At 36.1% G+C, this 26,871-nt stretch overlaps 1 protein-coding gene across 9 annotated transcripts in view; it reads left to right on the top strand.

Moving 5' to 3' along the window:
* SCLT1 (sodium channel and clathrin linker 1) overlaps positions 1 to 26,871 on the top strand; it is a 201,918-nt gene that overhangs the window by 61,957 nt on the left and 113,090 nt on the right. For all 9 annotated transcript variants that reach the window (XM_045880459.2, XM_064585065.1, XM_064585064.1 and 6 more), the window contains one exon: positions 22,699 to 22,789. In XM_045880459.2, the coding sequence (XP_045736415.1) occupies positions 22,699 to 22,789 (91 nt within the window). The remainder of the gene's footprint in view (positions 1 to 22,698; positions 22,790 to 26,871) is intronic.

The raw sequence follows: 26,871 nt of genomic DNA, 5'->3' as shown, positions 1-26,871 counted from the left end.
CAATGGAACAGAATAGAGAGCCCAGAAATGGACCCTCAACTCTATGGTCAACTAATCTTTGACAAAGTGGGAAAGAATGTCCAATGGAAAAACAGTCTCTTCCACAAATGGTGTTGGGAAAATTGGACAGCCACATGCAGAAGAATGAAACTGGACCATTTCCTTACACGACACACAAAAACAGACTCAAAATGGTTGAAAGACCTAAATGTGAGACAGGAGTCCATCCAAATCCTAAAGGAGAACACAGGCAGCAACCTCTTTGACCTCAGCCACAGCAACTTCTTCCTAGAAACATCGCCAAAGGCAAGGGAAGCAAGGGCAAAAATGAACTATTGGGACTTCATCAAGATAAAAAGCTTTTTCACAGCAAAAGAAACAGTCAAGAAAACCAAAAGACCACCACCAGAATGGGAGAAGGTATTTGCAAATGACTTATCAGATAAAGGGCTAGTATCCAAAATCTATAAAGAACTTATCAAACTCAACACCCAAAGAACAAAGAATCCAATCAAGAAATGGGCAGAAGACATGAACAGACATTTTTCCAAAGAAGACATCCAAATGGCCAACAGACACATGAAAAAGTGCTCAACATCGCTCGGCATCGGAGAAATCCAAATCAAAACCTCAATGAGATACCACTTCACACCAGTCAGAATGGCTAAAATTAACAAGTCAGGAAACGACAGATGTTGGTGGGGATGCAGAGAAAGGGGAACCCTCCTACACTGTTGGTGGGAATGCAAGCTGGTGCAACCACTCTGGAAAACAGTATGGAGGTTCCTCAAAAAGTTGAAACTAGAGCTACCCTGTGACCCAGCAATTGCACTACTGGGTATTTACCCCAAAGATACAAATGTAGTGATCCAAAGGGGTACGTGCACCCCAATGTTTATAGCAGCAATGTCCACAATAGCCAAACTGTGGAAAGAGCCATGATGTGCATTGACAGATGAATGGATAAAGAAGAAGTGTTATATATATACAATGGAATATTATGCAGCCATCAAAAGGAATGAGATCTTGCCATTTGCAACGACGTGGGTGGAACTGGAGGGTGTTATGCTGAGTGAAATAAGTCAATCAGAGAAAGACATGCATCATATGACCTCACTGATATGAGGAATTCTTAATCTCAGGAAACAAACTAAGGGTTGCTGGAGTGGGGGGGGTTGGGAGGGATGGGGTGACTGGGTGATAGACATTGGGGAGGGTATGTGCTATGGTGAGCGCTGTGAATTTTGCAAGACTGTTGAATCACAGATCTGTACCTCTGAAACAAATAATGCAATATATGTTAAGGAAAAAAAAGAAGGGGCGCCTGGGTGGTTCAGTTGGTTAAGCGACTGCCTTCGGCTCAGGTCATGATCCTGGAGTCCCGGGATCGAGTCCCGCATCGGGCTCCCTGCTTGGCAGGGAGTCTGCTTCTCCCTCTGACCCTCCTCCCTCTCATGCTCTCTGTCTCTCATTCTCTCTCTCTCAAATAAATAAATCTTAAAAAAAAAAAATAGAAAAAAAAGATAACAGGAGGGGAAGAATGAAGGGGGGCAATTCGGAGGGGGAGACGAACCATGAGAGACGATGGACTCTGAGAAACAAACTGAGGGTTCTAGAGGGGAGGGGGTGGGAGGATGGGTTAGCCTGGTGATGGGTATTAAAGAGGGCGCGTTCTACATGGAGCACTGGGTGTTATGCACAAACAATGAATCATGGAACACTATATCAAAAACTAATGGTGTAATGTATGGTGATTAACATAACAATAAAAAATAAAAATCTCTGTTTGGCAATTGGCAGTTTCTGCACCAGGACTACAAGGAAAGTCTTACTTCTTCACTTGGTCATGTAGGGTTCCTAAAGATAGTAAGAGAGCAAATCCCAATGTACAAATACTTTTCAAGCCTCTCTTGAGTCATATTTGTTAATTACTCATGGCAAAGCACCTCATCAGGTCAACCCAAATTCCAAGGATAGGGAAATAGATACCCCTCTTGATGGGAAGATTTTCAACATCATGTTACAAAGATGTGGATGTACAGTGGGAAGAATTTGGGGCCATTTTTTATACTCTCTCTCACTAGTATACAGAGTATACTGGAACAGAGTAAACAAGGAGAGCAGTAAGAGGTAAAGTCAGAAATGTTATGGAGAGTGGAAGACAAGATCATATGGGGCCTTATAGGCTATTGTGAGGACAATGGTTTTTTGTTTGTTTTTTAGGAATGGTTTTTAATAGGAGATTGATATGATCTGACTTATATTTTAACTGATTGATCTTTCTGACTGCCATATTGAAAATAGACTCTAATGAGGCAAAAATAGAAGCAAGGAGACCAGTGAGGAAGCTATTACAGTAATCCAGGCAAAAAATCATGTTGAGTAGGACTGTGGTGGTAACGGTGGGAGATGGTTAAGATGTGGTCAGGTTCTGGATATGTTTTTTTTAATTTTTTATATGGTAGGTTCAAGAGGATTTACTGATAGATTGGTTGGAGGTAACAGAGATTGAGTCATCAAAGGTGACTTGATTTTTTTTTTTTCCACAAGCAACTGAAGAATGAACTGAGAAGTCTATGTATAGGTGGCCAGATTTGGTGGGGGAGGAGGCAGTTTGCGCCAAATTGAGCTTGCAGTAACTACTGGAAATCCTAATGCTGATAACCATTAGCAAACAGTTCAATAGATATCTGGACTCAAGATATGACATGTTTGATGATCAACGTAAGAATAGTGTTTAGGGGCACCTGGGTGGCTCAGTCGTTAAGCATCTGTCTTCAGCTCAGGTCATGATCCCAGGATCCTGGGATCGAGCCCCGCATCGGGCTCCCTGCTCGGCGGGAAGCCTGCTTCTCCCTCTCCCACTCCCTTTGCCTGTGTTCCCTCTTTCACTGTGTCTCTCTCTGTCAAATAAGTAAAATCTTAAAAATAAAAAAAAAGAATAGTGTTCAAAGCCATGAGACTGGAATAGATAAGTACGTTGACTCATGAACAACACAGGTTTGAACGTCATGGGTCCATCTATATGCAGATTTTTATCAATAAATACATACAGTATTATAAATGTATTTTCTCTTCCATAGGATTTTCTTAACATTTTTTTCTCTTTATTATAAGAATACAGTATATAATATGTATAATTTAAAAAATATGGGTTAATCAACTATAAATGTTATCAGTGAGGTTTCTAGTCAATAGTACACTGTTAGTAGTTAAGTTTTGGTGGTGTCCAAAGTTGTATGCGGGTTTTTTACTACATGGGGTGGGGGGGTCCTCCTAACCCCCATGTTATGTTGTTCAATGGTCAACTTTTCTTGGATGGGAAGATTAAATTCCCTAATGAGAATAAGTGTTCCCAGATCTTTAAAATTAATCTCAGTGTAATTTGTGTTAAAACTCCTGTAGTTTGTGTGTATGTATGTGTCTGAGAGAGAGAAACTTGGTAATCTAATCCTAGTATCATTAAATAGGAAAGTTCCATTTACCAAGACCATTCTTTAGAAGAATGAAATGCAATGTTATTTGCAAGAGCATGAGTTTGACAAAATAGAACAGAAAAAAGAGTAAATAGAAATTTAGTATATGACAGAGGTGGCATTATAAATCAATAGGGAAATAATCAGATGAGGAATGGTTGCTATCCATGAAAAAAAATCTGTAAAGTTTTGCTTTTCATATTTAAGTATTTATATGGTTTTATGGATTAAGTATCTAAATATAAAAAGCAAAACTGTATAGATTTTTTTTTTAAATATTGAACAATCTCTCTTGAACATTTTGCTAGGAAAGTGTTTCTTAATCAGAATTTAAATGAAGGCCAAAAAGGAAAAGATTGATATATTTGAATATGTTAAAATGTAAAAGTTCTATTTCAGAAATCAGTATGTCAAACGAAAAGGCAACCCATAGTCTGTGAGAAGACATTTGTAGTGCATACAATTTGACAGTGCGTTAGTGTTGAGGATACATTAACTAAGCATCAATAATAATAAGTAGAAGTCCATAGAAAATTGGGCAAAGGATATGAACATTTCAAAAGTCATAACAATCAAGAAAATGCAAGTTAAGGGCGCCTGGGTGGCTCAGTTGGTTAAGCAACTGCCTTCGGCTCAGGTCATGATCCTGGAGTCCCGGGATTGAGTCCTGCATCGGGCTCCCTGCTCAGCAGGGAGTCTGCTTCTCCCTCTCCCGCTCCCCCCTCTTGTGCTCTCTCTCTCTCTCTCAAATAAATAAATAAAATCTTTAAAAAAAATTTTTTAAAAATTAAGAAAAAAAAAGAAAATGCAAGTTAAAATAATGTGAAACTATTTCTAAATACTAGTACTGAAATAATGTGGTAATTATGATACCAATTAGTATCAGAAATATGTGGAGTGTAATAACAAGTTACAAAAGGAAATTACAATACAGATACAGTTGATATACATTTTAAATATTTTAAACAGTGTATATTGGTTATGGATATATACTTTTTTAGTTATATACATACCAGTATACAGTAAAATAAAATATATATATATTCTATGTGTGTGTATATATTATAAAAGAATAAAATTTAAAAATTACTAGAACTGATACCCTAACTTCAAGTTAATGATTGTCTGTATTTGTAGAAGTAGGGCATTGGAGACGGCCTAAGTGTCTATCACTGAGGAAATGGATAGGTAAATGTGGTGTTTGCATCCTGTGATATACTATGCATCATTTAGAAACATGTATTTACGTGTAAAGGTGTAGTTACAGCAACATAGATCTAAAAAACAAGGTTTATATTAAAGTAAAAAGAGGTCTGGATCTATAACATAAAAACACATGCATGCAGGGGCGGCTGGGTGGCTCAGTCGGTTAAGTGTCTGCCTTTGGCTCAGGTCAGGATCCCAGGGTTCTGGGATCAAGCCCCAAATTGGGCTCCCTGCTCAGCAGGGAGCCTGCTTTTCCCTGTCCCTCTGCCGCTCCCCCTGCTTGTGCTCTTTCTCTCTATAACAAATAAATAAATAAAATCTTTAAAAAAAAAACACACACATGCATGCAAATAACAATATATATTTTACCAGTATATGTGTATGTCCAAGAATATATCACATTTTAATGTGAACCTACAAAATGAAGGGGAATGAGAGAGGGATTGGGAATGAACAGGAAAATAAAAGAAACAAACGAGCAGTCTTTCACATCTAATAGTGATAACGGGCCATGGAAAGAGTAGTGTGATTACTCTGCACTCAAGGTTCAGAAGGAGTGGAAGATAAAAGAATATGACTTATGGTGTATGTAGGATAAATCAGGGTGTGGAGATTCTGGAAGGAAGATGAGTAAGGAAATTGACTCATAAAGACCTACAGTCATATGATAATAGAAATAGAAAAATTAAAATGCATATAAAAGATTCCATGTAGGAAAAATGAGCAGAACTTGGTGATATCGGGCTAAAGGACAGTGGAAGAATTTCAGAATTTTATTGCTAAACATATCTTAATGATCATCTTAGTTTAACTTCCCAATTTTATAGAAGAAACCAATCTGAACCAAAGGCTCAGAAATTATCTTGTCCAGAGTTGCACAACAAATTCATGGAATTAGAACTGCTAATCTGGTGAGTTTCTAAACCTGGCTTTCTAATAGTATTCACAGCAGTAAGAAAGTCGAGAATGAGAATTAATTATTAAAGGATCATGAGTGGTTACATGGACTTTTGACATCTGCATGGAAGTTTCATTTGGTTTTTGGACATTTGGGCCTAAAAATTTTAAATTAAGGTTAGAGATCAGTAAAGCTAGTTGTGGTTTTCTAAAGCCTAAAAGGTTTTAAGTGTTTTATTGTCCATGAGCAATTTTGCCACAATATTTACTGACAGTATTCCATAGCTTAACATTAAGCAGTTCATGGTTGTATACATAAAACTAAGCTTGCTTTTCCTGCCACAGATTTGAAGAAACATAAGGATAAGCAGATGCTTCTTTTAGAGAAGAGGGTGTTGCTTTCAAGCTTGACAGATTCTGAATGATGGGGCATATTGACATTACCAGAATTTAGGTTTTGAGATGCCCCTATAACTATGCCAAGAATAACTAAATTGAAAACTCTTTAAATACTAGATTTGTTTAAGTTTGTACTTACACTGAAAACAATTAGTTTCATTTGCTGTCTGGTTTTATAGTGCAAAAAGAAAATTAGAATCATGGGAACTTAGAAAGCTTTTATAATTTTCCTTTTCAGGAGTTTCTGGTGATGCTCTGTCATAGCAGATAAAACTCTTCAGCCTGGTTTCTTATTTTTTTTTTTTATTCTTATGTTAATCCCCATACATTACATCATTAGTTTTAGATGTAGTGTTCCATGATTCATTGTTTGTGCATAACACCCAGTGCTCCATGCAGAATGTGCCCTCCTCAATACCCACCACCAGGCTAACCCATCCTCCCACCCCCTCCCCTCTAGAACCCTCAGTTTGTTTTTCAGAGTCCATCGTCTCTCATGGTTTGTCTACCCCTCCGGTTTTCCCCACTTCATTCTTCCCCTCCCGCTACCTTCTTCTTCTTTTTTTTTTTTTCTTAACATATATTGCATTATTTGTTTCAGAGGTACAGATCTGAGAGTCAACAGTCTTGCACAGTTCACAGCGCTTACCAGAGCACATACCCTCCCCAGTGTCTATCACCCAGTCACCCCATCCCTCCCACGCCACCCCCCACTCCAGCAACCCTCAGTTTGTTTCCTGCGATTAAAAATTCCTCATGTCAGTGAGATCATATGATACATGTCTTTCTCTGTTTGACTTATTTCACTCAACATAATACCCTCCAGTTCCATCCATGTCGTTGCAAATGGCAAGATCTCATTCCTTTTGATGGCTGCATAATATTCCATTGTATATATATATATACCACATCTTCTTTATCCATTCATCTGTCGATGGACATCTTGGCTCTTTACACAGTTTGGCTATTGTGGACATTGCCGCTATAAACATCGGGGTGCACATACCCTTTCGGATCCCTACTTTTGTATCTTTGGGGTAAATACTCAGTAGTGCAATTGCTGGATCATATGGTAGCTCTATTTTCAACTTTTTGAGGAACCTCCATACTGTTTTCCAGAGTGTTCAGCCTGGTTTCTAAGAACTGTCATTCACCTGCCCCCCTTAACCTTCCAGTTATGTACAAACTGCTCTAAATAGTCATTTTACTGTTTTTCATGGAAAAACTTTTGGTTTCTTCCTTTTGCCTTTGATCATTATTCTGTTTCTCAGAAAACTTATAACTTTCAAAATCTGGTTAAAATCTGCCTTCTCCAAGAAGACTTCTCTCAATTCATTACACCAGATTTTTACTCTTTTCTTGTGGATATACTCAGATGAGATTTTATGCTATTTCTCTTTCAGTGCTTTTTTGTCATATATATTTGTTTATAATGTATATTTAGCTGACTTGTAGAAACGATTATTTTTCAAGTGCTCAGATTGTACATCTGCCTTATAAATTTTTTTTTTATTTTAGAGAGAGAGCGAGTGAGCACGAGCTGGGGGAGGAGCAGAGGTAGGAGCAAGAGGGAGGTGGAAGGAATCTCAAGAAGACTGCACTGAGGGCAGAGCCCACTATGGGGCTCTAACTCACAATCCTGAGATCATGACCTGAGCCAAAAATCAAGAGTTGGAGGCTCAACCAACTGAGCCACTCAGGTGCCCCTGCCTTGTAATGTCTTTGAAGGAAAGGATTGTCATTTGTATATCTCAGGAATAACTTATTTTTATTTCATTTTGTTTTTTGTTTTAAAGATTATTTATTTATTTGAGAGAGAGCGTGATCGGGGGCGGGGGGGTAGGAGCAGAGGGAGCAGAGCAGGAGAAAGAGAGAAGCAGACTTCCCACTGAGTGTGGAGCCCGATGCAGGGCTCTATCACAGGACCCTGAGATCATGACCTGAGCTGAAATCAAGAGCCAACCATTTAACCAACTGAGCCACTCAGACACCCCTCAGGAATAACTTGTAAAAGGACCTAACTGTAAAGATTGACTAAAGTACTTGCATAGGGATCCATATTAACTTTTCATCAGATTGGCATCATCAGAATATTTATTAAAAAAAATTTTAGCCACTAAGGAATGATTTCATTAACAGATACAGATATTATCTTCATATAAAGAATCTATTACTTGTCAATCACCTTATTTTATATTTATTGAAAACATAAACATATACATGTGTGCTCAGAGTGTAGAAACAGTCCTTAATAAGTTTCTGTGTGATATAGCCTCAAAATTGTTGTAATTGGACTCATTTCACACATCTTTTGTGGATTCAACAATTTCTAAAGATGAGATCCCATTCAGTTTTTCTAGCTTGAGGTTCTTTTTGTTATTTCCAGTCACATAGGTCAGCGGTACTAAACTGAGCTTCTTACCATATCTCCTGAATCTTTTTATATTTGTGAATGACACCATCCAGTTCCTGCTTCAGAAAACCAGGAGGCATCCGAAATCTTTTGCTGTCCCAGCTCTACCCTCTAAATGTCTCTCAGATCCTCCACTTTTGTATCACTATATTGTTACTATTTTGCTCAGTCCATCAGTGCTCCAGTAACCTCCAAATTAATTCTCCCTCCCCATCTTCTTTTTTCATAGTCATCAAATTATCTTTCTAAAATAAAATCTGATCATGTCTTTCTTCTTTGATGGCTACTAAATGCCTATAGGATTTAATTCAAATTACTCAAAATGACATTAAAGCCTTCTGTGACTTGACTCCTGGCAACTTAACTCATATTTTGTCAGTCCTCACCTCAATTTCCTGAACTATTTTCAGTTTCCCGAACAAGCCATGCTATTTCTTAACTCCCTACTTTTGCTCACATTGTTCAGGGTGCCTGAGATGCCCTTTGCTGATAAATGTCCTCTCAACTTTCAAGTTTCAGCTTCAGTGTCACATTTTCTAGAAATCTTTTTCAAAATCTTTATGGTTTCTTCTTCCTTGGGTAGGAACCAAGCATGCCTACCTTTTGCTTCAGCCATAGACTGCACATACATCTGTCACAGCATTTTTAACACTTTAATGTACATAATTCTTTACAAATTGATCTCTCTTTGCTAGTTTATAAGCTCCTAATTTAGCCATTTTTATCTTGCCATCACCTAACACAGTGCTAGACACATGGCAAGTGCTCAAAAAATATTTTTTGAGTCATTAAGTCAGTTAATTAAGTAATTGTATCTCATTGGAGGGGCAAAACTAAATTTATGTGGGTTTTTTATTAGTGTACTTTACCCTTGGTCTTTTGGGGGCACAACTGTTTTTCTTGAACTGTAATTATTTAGAAAATTATATGTTAAGGTCTTCAGTTGTGGAGTAATGTATGTCTACTTAGTAGTTTGATTTCTAAAGTACACCTGAAAAAAAAACATTTTTAATATAACTAATAGTAGCTTTGCAGACTAAATTAAGAGATTTTTTTCAGTGTTTCCCATTATGGATCCAGGCTTTAAACTATATTTACTTTTAAATCTGTTTTTATTACTAATCATCTCTAGGTTTAAATGCATGATAGACATATTTAAGTATTTTTTATGTTTAGTGTTCTATTTAAATATGACAAAATCCAAGAAATCTTTAAAATGTGATTTAGAACTAAATGGTTTTATTGAAGAGCATAAGAGCTGATGTGATGGAAATGTGATTTTTGATACAATTTTATTATGTTTAGTGCAACAAAGTTTAAGTTACATAATCATTGTGTTCATCATTAATTTTTTTTACACACCAGCCCAAGTAGTCTCCTCAAAGCATAAAACAAATCACATCACTCACCTTTTTTAACACTCAGTGGATTTTCATTGCAATTGTATTTAGTCTCTCTTCTGTGGGGAGCTTCCAAGACCTCCAGTATATAGATGTCACCTGATGTTTCTTCAGATTACTGTATTTTCTCCTTTTCCTTTTTTGAAATTGCTTGGAAGAAGAATCTGTATCTGCTGTAGTCACTCTTTGGAATTCCTTTCAACTTGGATTTAGTCCCACCTCTCTGTTCTTTTCCTCAAGTTTACTGGTACTGTTTTACCTTTTTTGCCTGAAAACAAAATCTTCCATTCTCTGTGGTTGATGATTTTTCTGTCCTTCTCGAACATTTCTCTACTGTCTTTTGTGTTCGTGCCCTCATTTCCTCTCTGACCTTTGTGGCCATTTCTTTTCTTCTTTAGCTTTTTCTACTTCCTTAGTCTACCTACTGAAAGTAGACATTTCTTAAATTTCTAGCTATATTATGCACTTTCCCCCCTCCTTACATGATCACATTTATCCTACCCAACTTAAACTTTAATCTCAATAATATTGTTTCCCAAATATGTGCCTCTGGTCATGATCACTTTGTGGAGCTCTATACTTAAATTGCTAGAGCAAGGGTTTTCAAACTTTTTTTTTTAGCAGCAGAACCCTTTAAAAAATCTAATACATAGAACCCCAATATATAAAATTGATAAAAGTGGAACTGCTATGATTGCAGTGAGGAGTGCAAATCTTCCCCATCTTGTAATTAATACCATCATCAAACCTAGGAATTTTGCTTGATACTTCTCTTTTGCTTCCCCCCCATTCAAATTTTGTTGGCTCTATATCCAGATTATCACAAATCCAGTCATTACCACCCTCACCTCTATCCCAAGCCATCACTGTCTCTTGCTTGTATTAGTCTTCTATCTGGTTTCTCTGCTTTCACTCTTATCCCACGTAAATCTTCCAAGACCTCCAGTATATAGGTGTCACCTGATGTTTCTTCAGATTACTATATTTTCTCCTTTCCCTTTTTTGAAATTGCTGGCATATTATAAGCACTCAGTAAATATTTGTTCAAAGAATGAATGGGTGGAATCTCTTAGATTTTGCCTTGGTAAAATCTATGCCATCTTACCCAGTGGAACTGCTTACTTATTGTCGCCATCACTTAAACTAGATCTTTTCTGCCTCTGGCTCATTTATTATGATCTGTTGGTTAAAGAAAGAGGCAGAACCATCATTCTAGTCCATCCTTTTTCACAAATCCCAGATTTATTTTTTTATTTGTTTTTATTATATTCAGTTAGCCAGTATATAGTACATCATTAGTTTTTGATGTACAGATGCCAGATTTAAATTCCAAAAGTACAGCTCTGATCCCATTATTTGAGCAACTCCCCCATTACATTTAAATTAATACAGATCACTTAATTTGTTAATTGAGCCACATTGTAACCTCCCATCACCTTTCCAGTCTTATTTCCCATCTTCTCTAAGCAAGTTCTACACTTTCCTACCTTCATGCTTGTACTTATTTTATTCCTTTCTGAAGCTTTCTCTTTGTCTGTGCTTGTGTGATTCACCATTTCTTGGCCAATTCTCATTTTAAACACCTCCTGCTTCAATATTCTCTGATCTAAATGCAAATAACTACCTACTCTGAATCATAATACTTTCTTTTAATCTTTGGTAGTGCTTGAAGAAGTGTGCTTTATGGCCCTTCTAAAGATTACTGTATCTCACCTATCTTCGTGTGCTTTGTACCACCTTGCATAACATCTTTTGTGTCTGATACATGACAGGTGTGTGGTAAAAATTTTTGAACATGTCCATTGCATAAGCCTATATAATAACAGAAAATTAATATATTCTCCAGATTATCAGTGATATTTAAAGTTGTAAGACTCTAAAGCTATATTTGTAATCATTGTTTACAGTATTTTTGCAAAGATAAACATGTTGATTGTGTAGTTTTTCTGTAAAATCTAAGACAGTGGCTGTATATCAGAATCAACTATAGTGATTCTGAAAAAGAGATGCCAGGTACTACCCTCCCACCCCCCAACATTCTGAAATAAGACTCAGATAGAGACTATGTACATATGGTTGCAAAAAGCTCACTTTCATACATAGAAGGTATACAGAACTACTTGTATGATAGAAAATTATATTCTAACATAGAATTCAGCATTTTGAACTAAATTTTGTATAATTTTGAACTAAATTGTATAAAAAATTACACAAATGAACTGTTTTTAGACTGTAGAAACTCTTAAAATTTTGATAGCTCAGTACATGAATCATAATTCATGTATTATGAATTATTCATGAATTATGATTCATGTACTGAATTATTAGTACAGTATCAATTATGGTAAGAAGTGATCTTAAAAATTCAGAACTTTGTCTAAAATTATGTTTGGGGACTTTCTAAAGTTTTTAAGCACAAATGATTGGTTTATTTATACCAGATAATTACAGAAGCACTTATTAAAGTACCTAATGTGTGCATTTTTCTTTTACATTTAAAAATTTAGAATATTTGGGGTGCCTAGGTGGCTCAGTCAATTAAGCGTCTGACTTCGGCTCAGGTCATGATCTCAGTGTCCTGGGATTGAGCCCTGCATTGGGCTCTCTGCTCAGTGGGGAGTCTGCTTCTCACTCTCACTCTCCCTCTGTGCTCGCTCTCTTTCTCAAATAAATAAATAAAACCTTTAAAATAAAAAAAAAATTTAGAATATTCAACAGTAGCCTAATTATGGAAAGAGCCCAAATGTCCATCAACTGATGGATGGATAAAGAAGTTGTGGTACACACACACACACACACACACTCACACACACACTGGAGTTTTATTCAGCCATGAAAAAGAATGAAAATCTTGTCATTTGCAATGACGTGAATGGAGCTAGAATGTATTATGATAAAAGAAACAAGTCAAAGACAAATACCATATGATTTCACTCATGTGGAGTTTAAGAAACAAAACAATGAACATAGGGGAGGAAAAAAAAAGAGCAAATCATAAAACTCTTAATTATAGAGAACACACTGAGGATTGCTAGAGAGGAGGGGGCAGGGAGGTGGGCTAAATGGGTGACGGGTATTAAGGTGGGCACTTGTGATGACCACTGGATGTGATATGTAAGTGATAAATCACTAAATTCTACTACTGAAAGTAATATACACCATATGTTAACTGAATTTAAACAAAAACTTGAAACAAAAAAAATAAAAAAAATTTAGTATACATATCAAATCAGTAAAACCTGGGTTTTATTTCTTTCAGAACCTTACCATTTTTCATTGTATGAAAGAAATATAAACATTTCTAGAACTCTATTGATATGAGACTACAAAAGAAATGTATAAAAATTTATCTTAAAATAGAGTCACTGTATTTGATGTTAAATCTCAAAAAATACGTATTGATAATTAAGACATTTTAATTTCTGTCCAAGTTAATGCTATAATTTAAGTATAGTACTGTATTGTATCTTTTATACTTGGTTATACTTCAATTAACAGCGAAGATTTTTTCTTTTACAGGTTTAATTCAAATCTCTTACTATTACAAGTAACAAAAATTACACTAATGAAAAATCCTAGAAATTTTATTTATTTTTGTGTATGGTGTAAGAAAGTTGTCCAATTTCATTCTTTTGCATGTTGCTGTCCAGTTTTCCCAACACCATTTGTCTTTTTTCCATTCTTTCCTGCTTTGTTGAAGATTAATTGACCATATACCTGTGGGTTCATTTCTGAGTTTTCTGTTCTAGTGATCTCTGTGTCTATTTTTATGTCAGTACCATACTGTTTGGATTACTACAGCTTTGTAATGTAACTTGAAGTCCGGAATTGTGATGCCTCCAGCTTTGCTTTACTTTTCTGAGGTTTCTTTGCCTATTCAGGGTCTTTTGTGGTTCTTTACAAATTTTAGGATTGTTCTAGCTCTGTGAAAAATGCTGGTGGTATTTTGATAGGGATTGTATCAAATGTGTAGATTGCTTCAGGTAATATAGACATTTTAACAATATTTATTCTTCCAGTCCAAGAGCATGGAATATTTTTCATTTTCTTTGTGTTCTTTTCACTTTCTTTCATCAATCAGTGTTTTATAGTTTTCAGAATACAGGTCTTTCACCTCTTTGGTTAGGTTTATTCCTAGGCATCTTATTGTTTTTGGTGGAATTGTGAATGAGAATGACTCCTTAATTTCTCTTTCTGTTTCTCCATTATTGGCATACAGTAATGCAACAGATTTCTGTATATTCATTTTGTATCTTGCAACTTTTCTGAATTCGTGTATCAGTTCTAGCAATTTTTTGGTGGAGTCTTCCACATTTTTTACATAGAATATCATGTTGTCTGCGAATAGTGAAAGTTTGACTTCTTCCTTGCCAATTTAGATGCTCTTCATTTCTTTGTGTTGTCTGATTGCTGTGGCTAGGACTTCCAGTACTATGTTAAATAACAGTGGTTGAGAGTGGACATCCCTGTCTTGTTCCTAACAGTAGAGGTTTTTCCCCATTGAGGATGATAATAGCTTTGGGTTTTTCATTGATGGCCTTTATGTTGAGGTATGTTCCCTCTAAACCTATTTCGTTGAGAGTTTTTATCATGAATGGATGTTGTCCTTTGTAAAATGTTTTTTCTAAATCTATTGAAAGAATCATGTGACTCTTAACCTTTCTCTTGTTGATGTGATTTATCACATTGATTGATATTACAAATATTGAACCATTCTTGCCACACAGGAGTAAATCCCAGTTGATCATGGTGAATGATTTTTTAAATGTATTGTCAGATTCAGTTTGCTAGTATTTTATTGAGAATTCTTACATCCATGTTCATCAGGGATATTGGCCTGTAGTTCTTTTTTTCAGTGGAGTCTTTATCTGGGTTTGGTACTAGTGTAATGCTGGCCTCATAGAATGAATTTGGAAGATTTCCTTCCTTTTCTATTTTTTGGAACAATTTCAGAAGAATAGGTATTAATTCTTCTTTAAATGTTTGGTAGAATTCCCCTGTGAAGCCATCTGGTCCTGGGCTTTTGTTTGTTGGGAGTTTTTGATTACTGATTGAATTTCTTTCCTGGTTATCAGTCTGTTCAAGTTTTCTATTTCTTTCTGTTTCAGTTTTGGTAGTTTGTATGTTTCTAGGAATTTTTCCATTGTCCAATTTGTTGGCATATACTTTTTATAATACTCTTATAATTGTTTGGATTTCTGTGGTGTTGATAGTTAATTCTCCTCTATTGTTTGTGATTTTATTTATTTGGGTTCTCTTTTCTTTTGGTAGTCTGGCTAGAAGTTTATCAATTCATTTTTTTTCAAAGAACCAGCTCCTGGGTTTATTGATGTGTTCTATTGTTTTTTCAGTTTCTATATCACGTATTTCTGCTTTAATCTTAATTACTTCCTTCTGCTGACTTTAGGCTTCATTTGTTGTTCTTTTTCTAGCTCCTTTAGGTGTAAGGTTAAGTTGTTTATTTGAGATTTTTCTTGCTTCTTGAGGTAGGCCTGTAGTGCTACATACTTCCCTCTTAGGACTACATTTTCTTCATCCCAAAGTTTTGGACCATTCTGTTTCCATTTTCATTTGTTTCCATAGATTTTTGTATTTCTCCTTTGCTTTTCTGGTTGACCCATTCTTTGTTTAGTAGCATGTTGTTTAACCTTCATGTATGTGGTCTTTCCAGATTATTTTCTTGTGTTTGACTTCTCGTTTCATAGTGTTGTTGTCAGAAAAGGTGCATGGTATTATTTCAGTCTTCAAATAATTTTCAAATATTTCTTTTCTTTTTTTTTTTAAGATTTTATTTATTTATTTGAGAGAGAGAATGAGAGACAGAGAGCACGAGAGGGAAGAGGGTCAGAGGGAGAAGCAGACCCCCCGCTGAGCAGGGAGCCCAATGTGGGACTCAGTCCCGGGACTCCAGAATCATGACCTGATCCGAAGGCAGTCGCCTGAACCATCCAGGCGCCCAATTTTCAAATATTTCAATCAAGTATTTGTTGGGCCTGTTTTGTGACCAAATATGTGATCCTATCCTGGAGATTGTTCCATGTGCACTTGAAAAGAATGTGTACTCTGCTGTTTTAGGATGGAATGTTCTGAATATATCTGTTAAGTCCATCTGGTCCAGTGTATCATTCAAAGCCATTGTTTTCCTGTTTAGATGATCTGTCCATTAATGTAAGTGGGGTATTAAAGTCCCCTACTGTTATTGTGTTACTGTCAATTAGTTCCTTTATGTTTGTTTTAAAGCCTAGTTTATCCAGTATAAATATTGCTATTCTGGCTTTCTTTTGACATCCATTTGCATGATAATTGGTTTTCCACCTCCTCACTTTCTTTCTCTTTTTTTTTTTCTTTTCAAAGACTATTCATCTATCTGACAGAGAGAGACACAGCAAGAGAGGGAACACAAGCAGGGGGAAGTGGGAGAGGGAGAAGCAGGGATCATGACCTGAGCCCAAGGCAGATACTTAATGACTGAGCCACCCAGGCACCCCCCCCCCCCACTTTCAATCTGCAAGTATCTTTATGTCTAAGATGAGTCTCTTGTAGGCAACATGTAGATGGGTGCTGTTTGGGTTTTTTTAATCCATTTGACACCCTCTGTCTTTTGATTGGAGCATTTAGTCCATTTACATTCAAAGCAATTACTGATATGTATTTATTGCCATTTTATCACTTGTTTTGTCACTTTTCTGGTGATTTCCTCTGATCCTTTCTTGTCTTTGTTACTTTTGGTCTCTCCTTTGCACTCCAAGAATCCTCTTTGATATTTCTTGCAGGGCTGGTTTAGTGGTCATGAATTCCTTTGGTTTTTATTTGTCTGGGAAACTCTATCTCTCCTTCTATTCTGATTGATATCCTTGCTGGATAGGGTATTCTTGGCTGCAGATTTTTCCCATTCAGCCCTTTGACTTTATCATGCCATTCGCTTCTGGCTTGCCAAGTTTCTGTTGTACAATCTCCAGCTAGCCTTGTGGGTTTTCTCTTATAAGCTAAGGACTTCTTTTGTCTTTTTGCTTTTAAGATTTTTTTTCCTTTATCACTGTATTTTGCAAATTTAAATACAGTATGTCTTAGTGTTGGCCTGCTTTTGTTGATTTTGATGAGAGTTCTCTCTGCCTCCTGTATCTGGATGTCTGTTTCCTTCCCTCAGTTAGGGAAGTTTTCTGCTATTATTTCTTGAAATAAATTTTCTGCCACCTTTTCTCTCTCTTCTTGGACTCTTAGAATACGAATGTTATTACATACATACAATCTGTTCTCGTTTTGCAGAATTCTTCCTATCTTTTATTCAGCTTCATTATTTTCCATTACTTTGTCTTCTAGATCACCAATTCCTTTCTCTGTCTCTTCCAACCTGATGTTCATAGCATCACACTTGTTTCCAATCTCGTTTATTGTATTCTTCATCTCTGATGGATTCTTTTTTAACTCTTTTATCTCTGTGGTAAGTGTCTCACTGATGTATTCTATTTTTCTCAAGCCTGCTAAGTATCCTTATGATTGTTGCTTTAAATTCTTCATCAGACATGTTACTTATATCTGTTTTGCTTAGATATCTGGCCATGGTCTTATCCTTTTCTTTCATTTGGGATAAATTCCTCCATCTTAGTATTTTGTCTAATCTCTGCCTTCTTCTGTGTGTTAGAAAAGCCAGTTACGTCTCCTGCTTCTGAAAGTACTGGGCGTATGAAGAAGAAATCATGTAGTACCCAGGGTTTGGCACTTCAGGGAGTGTCTCCACTGTGTACTGAGTATGCTCTGCTATTGTGTTTTGGCTCCTCTGTCCTTCAGGCCAGTCTTCTGCAGAGGCTCTCCTAGCCTCCTGTGGGCAGTATTTGGTCCGTGACTGAATGTAGTGAGTTTTAAGGAGGTGTGCTCTGGTCTGCCTGTGAAATGAGACCTGATGCCACCTCCACCAGAACTGAGGCCCTAAATCTAAATCTGTTCTCGTTTTGCAGGACCCTCTGGTCTGGAAACATGGTGTGGGCAGGGGTCTGTGCTAGTCTTCTGGAGTAGGGGCCCACCATGCTGAGACAGAGACAAGTTTGACTAAGAAGGGCAGTCCCACCAGAGCTCAGGGGGTTGGGGTTTGGTATAAGCACCTTAGGCAGCCAATATTCACGCTGTGCTGCTTCCCACAGGTGGCTTTGTATTTATGTTGAGGGGTGGGGGAGGGAAATGGCACCAGCCAGCTCCTTTGTTTTCAGAGAGGTGTCTCGGTGAATGCTGCCTCTCAGGGATGCACTCTGAGGAGAGCAAATAATCTCCCCATACATTCTGCAGATCACTGTTTCTGTGCTGTCTGCTCCCAGTTGTTTACCTGCCTTTTCTCTAGGGGCAGCACAGTGCCCTCTAGACTCTATCCCAGTCAAGCCCACCGACCTTTAAAATTCTAGTGCTTTGGGTCGCCTGGGTAGCTCAGTCCTTAAGCATCTGCCTTTGGCTCAGGTCATGATCCCAGGGTCCTGGGATCGAGCCCCACGTCAGGCTCCCTGCTCCGTGGGAAGACTGCTTCTCCCCCCCCCACTCCCCCTGCTTGTGTTCCCTCTCTTGCTGTGTCTCTCTCTGTCGAATAAATAAAATCTTTAAAAAGATAAATAAATAAATAAAATTCCAATGCTTTAAGCCCTGCTGGTTCCAAGAACTCAGAATTCAACCCTTTTCATTTTCTAAGCCAATGGGGAAATGTTATCCTTGTGTGTTCCCCTGTGTACTCCCCCTCTCTTGTCCTTCTCCTTGACCACCACCCTTTCCCCTCTGCAGCACCCATGATCCATTTCTCCCCTAAACCTTGTCTCTGCACTTCCTAACTTTTTCAGTGTGGCCTCTTCTCTCCCTTTAGTTGTAGAGTTTCTTCTGTCTTCATGTCAATTTCTGGGGTATTTAGGATGATTTGATAGTTATCTAGCTGTGTTTGTGGGACGAGACGAGCCTAGACTCCTCTTACTCCACAGCTGTGTTCCTCTCTGCTAATCAAATCCCAGAAGTTTTAAATTGTTTGACAAGGAAGCATACCAGAAAATGAAATACTATGCATTTAAAAACTATTCCTTTGGAGCAAAAAATAAATATATGAGTAGTTATAACATTAAAATTGTTAATATTTAGTTATTCTTATTTCTTTCTTATCAAATGTGTTTTTCTAAAAAGAAAACTATTTTGTCTTTTATAAAATTATGTCCATAAAGAGACATATATCTTAAGACATTTGCATGTAAAATAGTATAAACATATAGTTATTAAACTTCCTTCAGAAAATAAAATTAATATTATTTTTGTTGATTTCTTTAAAGGTTTCACAAGTTTGAATATTTGAAAGGAACGACAGGTTTCTGCAGAGCATACTCACATAAGGCTTTTATTTTATTTATTTATTTATTTTTAATTTAAGGCAGTTTAAAAAAAGGCATAAACAAGCATAGGGGGTACAGGTGACATTCAGCCACAAGCACCCTTAGGGTCTCTAGACAAAGACATGCTTTGTCTCCAGATTCAGTTACCAAGATGTGTCTTTTTTTGCCCCTCTGCTCACATAGTCCATCCCTGTTGTCTAACCAGTCCAAGGTGAAAACCATCAGTAGACAAATCCTGTTTGGGGGTTACCAGGTGGGATTCAGACTTGAAGCAGCACATCATAAATACTACTTTCCATTTTTTGGCCAAGAGTTAAGGCTAAAAATTCAAGGATCCCAAAGCTTTCTCAGCTGTAATCTAGCTCTACCACACAGTTCTTGACAATTTAAATTCTTAAAAAGGGCGAAATTATAATAGTTTGCATTTGTATAAACTACAATAAAGTTTATAAAAGTGCTTTAATATGCATTAACTTATATGAACTTTATGTTAATTTTGTGAGCTATGCAGGAAAATTGTTCTTAATCTCTATTTTACAGCTACAGTTCTGAGACTCAGAAAGGTTAAGTGATTGGCCCAGTTCACATGGCTTTTGTGGTGGTGGAGTAAGATCCAGAAGACAGACCTTACAACTTTTATTCTAGAATATCTTTTAGTATTTCATGCCAGAAGTAGAAGGAAGTATTTAGTTCATTTCTATCTTGTGAAACAAGGTAGGAATAAACATATATGTATTTTGTATATATTTTTTAACATATAGTTTATATATTTATATATAGTTTTGTATATATTTCTATATATATCATGTGTGTGTGTGTGTGTGTGTGTGTGTGTGTGTATATATATATAGTTTCTGTTACCTAATAATTATCTGATACATTTTAGCTAGTGTTAGATTTTTATTTCCTACTGTCATATATATATATATATATATACACATATATATACACACACACACATATACATATACATATATATATGTATATATACACACACACACATGAATATCAAATTTAATATGCAGGATCTAAAGTAAAATATCAAGATATAAGTTGTAACTGTTACTCTTTATCTCCTTTCCTTTTATGCTTTTTCATTGATTTATGACATATTTACATGTCTTCCATATGCCAGGTACTGTGCTATCTCCTGAGGATTTAAAATTAATAAAATGTGATTCTTGCCTTTAATGATCTTATATTCCATTTTTTTTATAAACTCTACAATTCCACAAGGAAGTATGTGTTAATGTACAAAGTATTATGTATTATGCAGACTGGCATTATAAGGTCTTTTGCCTAGGAGAAGTTAGGGAAGACTGGAGATGAGGAGTCTTTTGAGCTAAGTCTTGAAGATTTTTGAGGAATATATCAGAAAAAGAGGGAGTTTAGTTCAATCAAATGTGAAAAAATAGACAAGGATCTGTTTTAAGAAACAGTTAGTTAGTGCTCTGTTATACTTGAAACATAAATTAACATGAAGGGAATTGGCAAGAGATGAGACTCCTTGGGGCCAAATGATGATTAGCCTTATATGCCATGCAGAGGAGTGTTGATTGTGTGCCCAAAGAAGTAGGGAATCCAGAAAATGTTATTAAACAAGGATTTTTAACAGTAGCTAACCTTAATTTGCAGATATGATGCATTATAGAAATTGAATTAAGGAAGAGACCCACAGTGAGGACTTCAGTTTGGAAACTATTGGACTAGTACTGGAAGTAATGATGGGACCAAAGGTTGGGCCATGAAATGGAAATGGAATACATAATTGAAAGACAATTTAGAAGTAGAATCATTAGGAAAATTAGAAATCAGGAGATCATCTATTGTAGGGTCTTGGTCTTTGCAGATTATCTAATCCACCTCCCTGTTGTTGGACATAAGATAGCTGAGACGCTTGTGGTCAGGTGAATTGCCTTAGGCCACATTCCTAGTTAGTGACAGAACTAGGTTCCTGACTCTGGAGTTTTCCATATTGCATCGTATTCTGATTGTCTCTCTAACTGATCTTTTTTTTTTTCTTAATCATGCCATGGCCTTATTAAGTATCTCACTGCTTAATTTTTTCCTTTTAAAATATACAGGATGTTATAAATGGTAGGTTCATTTATTGATTCATATGATAATTGCAGTCCTGAAATTATCTCTAACCTTGAGGGAGATTTAAAATACATTGGTATAAGGTGGTTTTTGGTTTTAGCTTTGTTGTTGGTGAACCATTTTGCAAGTAGAAAAAAGTCTATTTTATGTCTGATAAATTCAGATTTTTATAAATTAGATTTATTCAAAACAAAGCATTTTCCTAAAGTGCTTAATTTTATATTATTGGAACCATTTTTTTTTTGTAGACAGTGTATCATAGAGAACTCTGTTTAAATACCAGTTTCATTACTTAATTTGTGAATCCTCGGGCAAGTTGGTAAATCTCTGTCAACCTCACTCTCAACTTTAGTTTGGTGGAATAGTCTTAATAATACTTAATTCACAGAGAAAGTTAATTGTACTAAGTGAGATGATTGCAAAGCATTTATGACAGTTTCTGTTACCTAGTAATTATCTGATACATTTTAGATTTTTATTTCCTATTGTCTTATGCTAAGACAATTTACTGTTAGATTTTTATTTCCTATTGTCTTATGCTAATCAGTAATGTAATATATAAATACTGTTAGCCAAAAGTAAATCAGTTAACATATACTGTGAATTTCTCATCAAATAATTTTTTAAGCCCAATAGCACTGAAATGGTTGATTTATAATACCTACATAAAATATAATTAAGAAATAAATATGGGCAGTTCCTACACTAAAGTAGCTTTGTTCCTAAATATGTTTATGTTTTTTACATAATCCAAGTGTTTTGTTTCATACTTAATGCTTAATTGGTAGGATATTAAAAATCTTTTTTTCTGTTTCAGAAAGTCTTATTATTCTAAAATCTTTTCTGTGGGGAGTCAAGAAGATATTGAAACTTATTTGATACTAATGGAACATTCAAAAAACTTGTTATTTTTTCTTTTGCAACTACAATTTCTAAAAAAATTAACTATTATACTATCTTGAGACAAATGTTTGAATTCATTATATTAAGTGGTTATATAATACATACTCCTGGTATTTAAGGAGTGATCAAATATTGAAGCTTTGGTTCATTTTCATAGAAAAGCCAATCAGTGATATTTCTTTAACTCTATAAATTCAGGAAGTTATTAAAGTAACGATATTCTACTTAGCACTGCCATTCTTGTTAGGTAATTTACTAAGATGATAAAGTGCTTTTTCATGAAATATGAATCATTTGAGTATGAAATATAATTTATCCAAATAAAGTATTAATAACTCCCACTTTATACCCCTGCCCTTCACCTATACTTTTCCTCTTTACTCTTCCACATGCATTTTATCAGTAATAAAGGAATCTTTCAGTATCTACCCCTTAGATTCATTTTTAGGTGCATAAGAGTTACTAGTGATTTTACCAAATTTAGATTTCTTTTCTAGCTTTTTTAATTCTTTATGGCCTATGAAAAGTGTTTATTAACTTACTTTCTATTTTAGGCAAGCCAAGTTAGATATGAGAGTTGCAGCAGCAAAAGTGGAAGAGTTAAATAACATGGCTGAAAATCTTCAAGGACAAATGCAAAAGAAGGTATTTTCTTATTTCTAAGACAACTGGAAGCCTATAGTTTAGTTTCTGTGAATTTTATTAATATTTTTTGGATTAGGTGTTAAAGAGGGTTGCTGGAAAAGAAATTAAAAATCATTTTATTGCTCTCTAAATATAAAATATGAAATTAGGAAGCTAAATTATAATTTTGGAAATTACTTCCATTCACTTTATCCTGAGTCAGTAAAACATTGTAATCATTCCTAGATAACATCATTACTGAAAGACATATTAAGACAAGATGAAGTTTGATTAATTGGTAATACATAGATAAAAAGAAGCATGTAATACTACATTTTGTGTTATTTATGGAAATGCTTATTGGCATAAGAGACCCTGGTTTTTATGTGTAATAGTGACATTTCAGGAAGGTGTCAAGGAAAGGTTAGGCTTTAGATTTAGGTGGATATAATTATTAAAAATTCTAGCTGTGGTATTTACTAGCTGTGTAACTTTTCTAAGCTTTATTTCCTAATAAGTGAAAGTTGATTATAGATTTCTAATAATGGTGATTCGTGAAAGGCTTATGTAAAACTGCCCATAGATAACAGTTATAAAACTTGGATACATTCTTTAAAACATTGGGACACACCCAAAAACAGAAAGACACTGAAAGAGGTACGAATTGTAAGTTTTTGAATTTCTGACCTGAGAGTTCTTGCCAGCCGCCATAGCTGTGGGTTCAGAAAACAACAGCTTTATATGGACTTAAATAGCCAAGATCAAAGTTAAAGGTAGGAAAAGCAGTTGAAAACATAAAGAAGAAATATTGGCAACAAAAGCACAACAACAACAAAAAACAGAGAGAGAAACCTAAATTCTGAGTATAAACTCTGACCAGATCCATGGCTGACAGCCAAAGTATGCATATGGGGGTAGGAGAGGGAGTTGAGTGAAAAAGTAGGCAGAGACCTGAAAGAAAACTACTCTTGAAAGATAGAGCTATATGGAACTATATATCTGAGTTTACCACTTCTTATAATTGATTGCATTCCTGAAATGTGTACTGTTCAAGCAACAGAAAGCTGAAGCCTTAATGTTTGTATCAGAGGACAGAGCCCAAAGCAGCCAGAGCAGCTTGAAATTACAGAGGAATCTCCAAGACCAACAACATCATGAAGAGGATGAGCCCTACCCCTGCCCAAACTTGACCAATCCTTTAAGTATGTAGGCACAAGAGAATTTCCAGGAAGCCTAGGTAAAAAAGCAACCATGGAAAGAAACAAGAACTGATTACATATGGCAGCTGCTGCATACTATAGGGGAAACATTCCAGAGCTTGAATCGAGGCAAGATAATTGCCTCCTTGAACAGAAAAACTAATAATCCTCAAGAACAAAACAGAATCCAAAGTAACTGCAATGCATTATCTATATTATCCAGTTTTCAACCAAAACTCTCTAGACAGGAAAGTGTGACTGATGGGGCTGGGGTAGGGGAAGCAAAGCAGTCCATAGAAATTCACTCTCAGCAGACCTAGCTCTTGGATTTAGCAGGCAAAGGCTTCAAATAAGCGGTTATAAATATGTTAAAGGAATTAAAGAAAATGTGTATTTAAGTTAGAGTAAAATAAGGCTTCAGTGATGGAGCAGATAGAGAATTTTAACTGAGAAATAGAAAATAATTTTAAAAATAGAAATTCTGGAGTTTAAAAGTACAGCAACCAAAATAAAAATTTAATTAGATGGGCTCAAGAATAGATTGGAAATAGCAGAAGAAATAAGCAATGAACTTGAAGACAGATCAACAGAAATTTTCCTATCCAAAAAACAGAGTTTAATTTTTCAAAGTGCTGGAACAAACAATCCTAAAATTTGTATGGAATCAGAAAAGACCCCGAATCGCCAAGGAAATGTTGAAAAAGAAAAACAAGCTGGGGGCATCACGTTGCCCAATTTCAAGCTATGTTACAAAGCTGTGATCACCAAGACAGTATGGTACTGGCACAAAAACAGACATACAGACCAATGGAACAGAATAGAGAACCCAGATATGGACCCTCAACTCTGTGGTCAAATAATCTTTGACAAAGCAGGAAAAAACATGCAATGGAAAAAAGACAGTCTCTTCAATAAATGGTGCTGGGAAAATTGGACAGCCACATGCAGAAGAATGAAACTCGATCATTCTCTAACACCATTCACAAAGATAAACTCAAAGTGGATGAAAGGCCTCAATGAGAGACAGGAATCCATCAAAATCCTAGAGGAGAACATAGGCAGGAACCTCTTTGACATCAGCCACAGCAACTTCTTTCAAGATACATCTCCAAAAGCTAGTGAAACAAAAGCAAAAGTGACATTTTGGGACTTCATCAAGATAAAAGTCTTCTGCACAGCAAAGGGAACAGTCAACAAAACAAAGAGGCAACCCACAGAATGGGAGAAGATATTTGCAAATGACACTATAGATAAAGGACTGGTATCCAAGATCTATAAAAAACTTCTCAAACTCAACACCCAAAACACAAATAAGTCAAAAAGTGGACAGAAGATATGAAAAGACACTTCTCTGAAGAAGACATACAAATGACTAACAGACACATGAAAAAATGTTCATCATCATTAGCCATCAGGGAAATTCAAATCAAAACCACATGAGATACCACCTTACACCAGTTAGAATGGCAAAAATGGACAGGGAAAGAAAAACAAATGTTGGAGAGGTTGTGAGAAAGGGGAACCCTCTTACACTGTTGGTGGGAATGCAAGTTGGTACAGCCACTTTGGAAAACAGTGTGGAGCTTCCTCAGAAATTTAAAAATAGAGCTACCCTATGACCCAGCAATTGCACTCCTGGGTATTTACCCCAAAGACACAGATGTAGTGAAAAGAAGGGCCATATGCACCCCAATGTTCATAGCAGCAATGTCCATAATAGCCAAACTGTGGAAAGCGCCGAGATGCCCTTCAACAGATGAATGGATAAAGAAGATGTGGTTCATATATACAATGGAATATTACTCAGCCATCAGAAAGGATAATACCCAACTTTTACATCAACATGGATGGGACTGGAGGAGATTATGCTAAGTGAAATAAGTCAAGCAGAGAAAGTCAATTATATGGTTTCACTTATTTGTGGAACATAAGGAATAGCATGGAGGACATTAGGAGAAGGAAGGGAAAAATGAGGGGGGGAATTGAAGGGAGAGATGAACCATGAGACTCTGAGAAACAAACAGGGTTTTAGAGGAGTCGGAGGGGGGATTGGTTAGCCCGGTGATGGGTATTAAGGAGGGCACATACTGCATGGAGCACTGGGTGTTATATGAAAACAATGGATCGTGGATCACCACATCAAAAACCAATGATGTATTGTATGGTGACTAACATAATATAATAAAATTAAAAAAAAAAAAAACAGTTTAAAAGATGGAAGAAAAATGGGTGGCTCAGTCAGTTAAGCGGCTGGCTCTTGATTTCAGCTCAGGTCATGACCCTGAGTCCTGGGATCAAGCCCCGCATCGGGCTTCTTGCTCAGCAGGGAGCCTGCTTCTCCCTCTCCCTCTGCCCGCCACTGTCCCCTGCTTGTGCACTCTCTCTCTCTCTGTGTCAAATAACTAAATAAAAATCTTTAAAATGAAAGATGGAAGAAAAATAAACAAGACCTCAGAGATCTGGGGGAAAATACGAAGCAAGCCAACAGGAATGTAATTGGAATTGCAGAAGAGACGGGGACAGAAAAGATGTTTAAAGAAATAATGGCTGGAAACTTCCAATATTTGGTGGAAAACAGGTAGGATAAACACAAAGAAAATTACTTCTACACATCATTACAATACTGACCACCAGTTATAAAGTGAAAACTTGAATGCAGCAACAGGAAAATGGCATGAACGGAGCAACAGTGGTAAGAGTAATGGCTGACTTCTTACAAGAAACGTGGAAGCAAAAAACATTGGAGTAATATATTTGAAGTGCTGAAGGGAAAAAAATGCTCACTAAGAATTCTATGTCCAGTGAAACTGTACTTCAAAAATGAAGGTAAAATAAAGAAATTTTCAGATAAATGACACTGAGAGTTTGTCACTAGCAGAGCTGTTATCCAAAGAATGACAAAAG

This window comes from Mirounga angustirostris, unplaced genomic scaffold (genome assembly GCF_029215605.1).
Source record: "Mirounga angustirostris isolate CCGP_5_RB_7025 unplaced genomic scaffold, mMirAng1.0.hap1 SCAF_2, whole genome shotgun sequence".
NCBI lineage: Eukaryota > Metazoa > Chordata > Mammalia > Carnivora > Phocidae > Mirounga > Mirounga angustirostris.
Note: the sequence above shows the minus strand (reverse complement) of the source record. Positions and strands in the feature narration are given on the sequence as shown.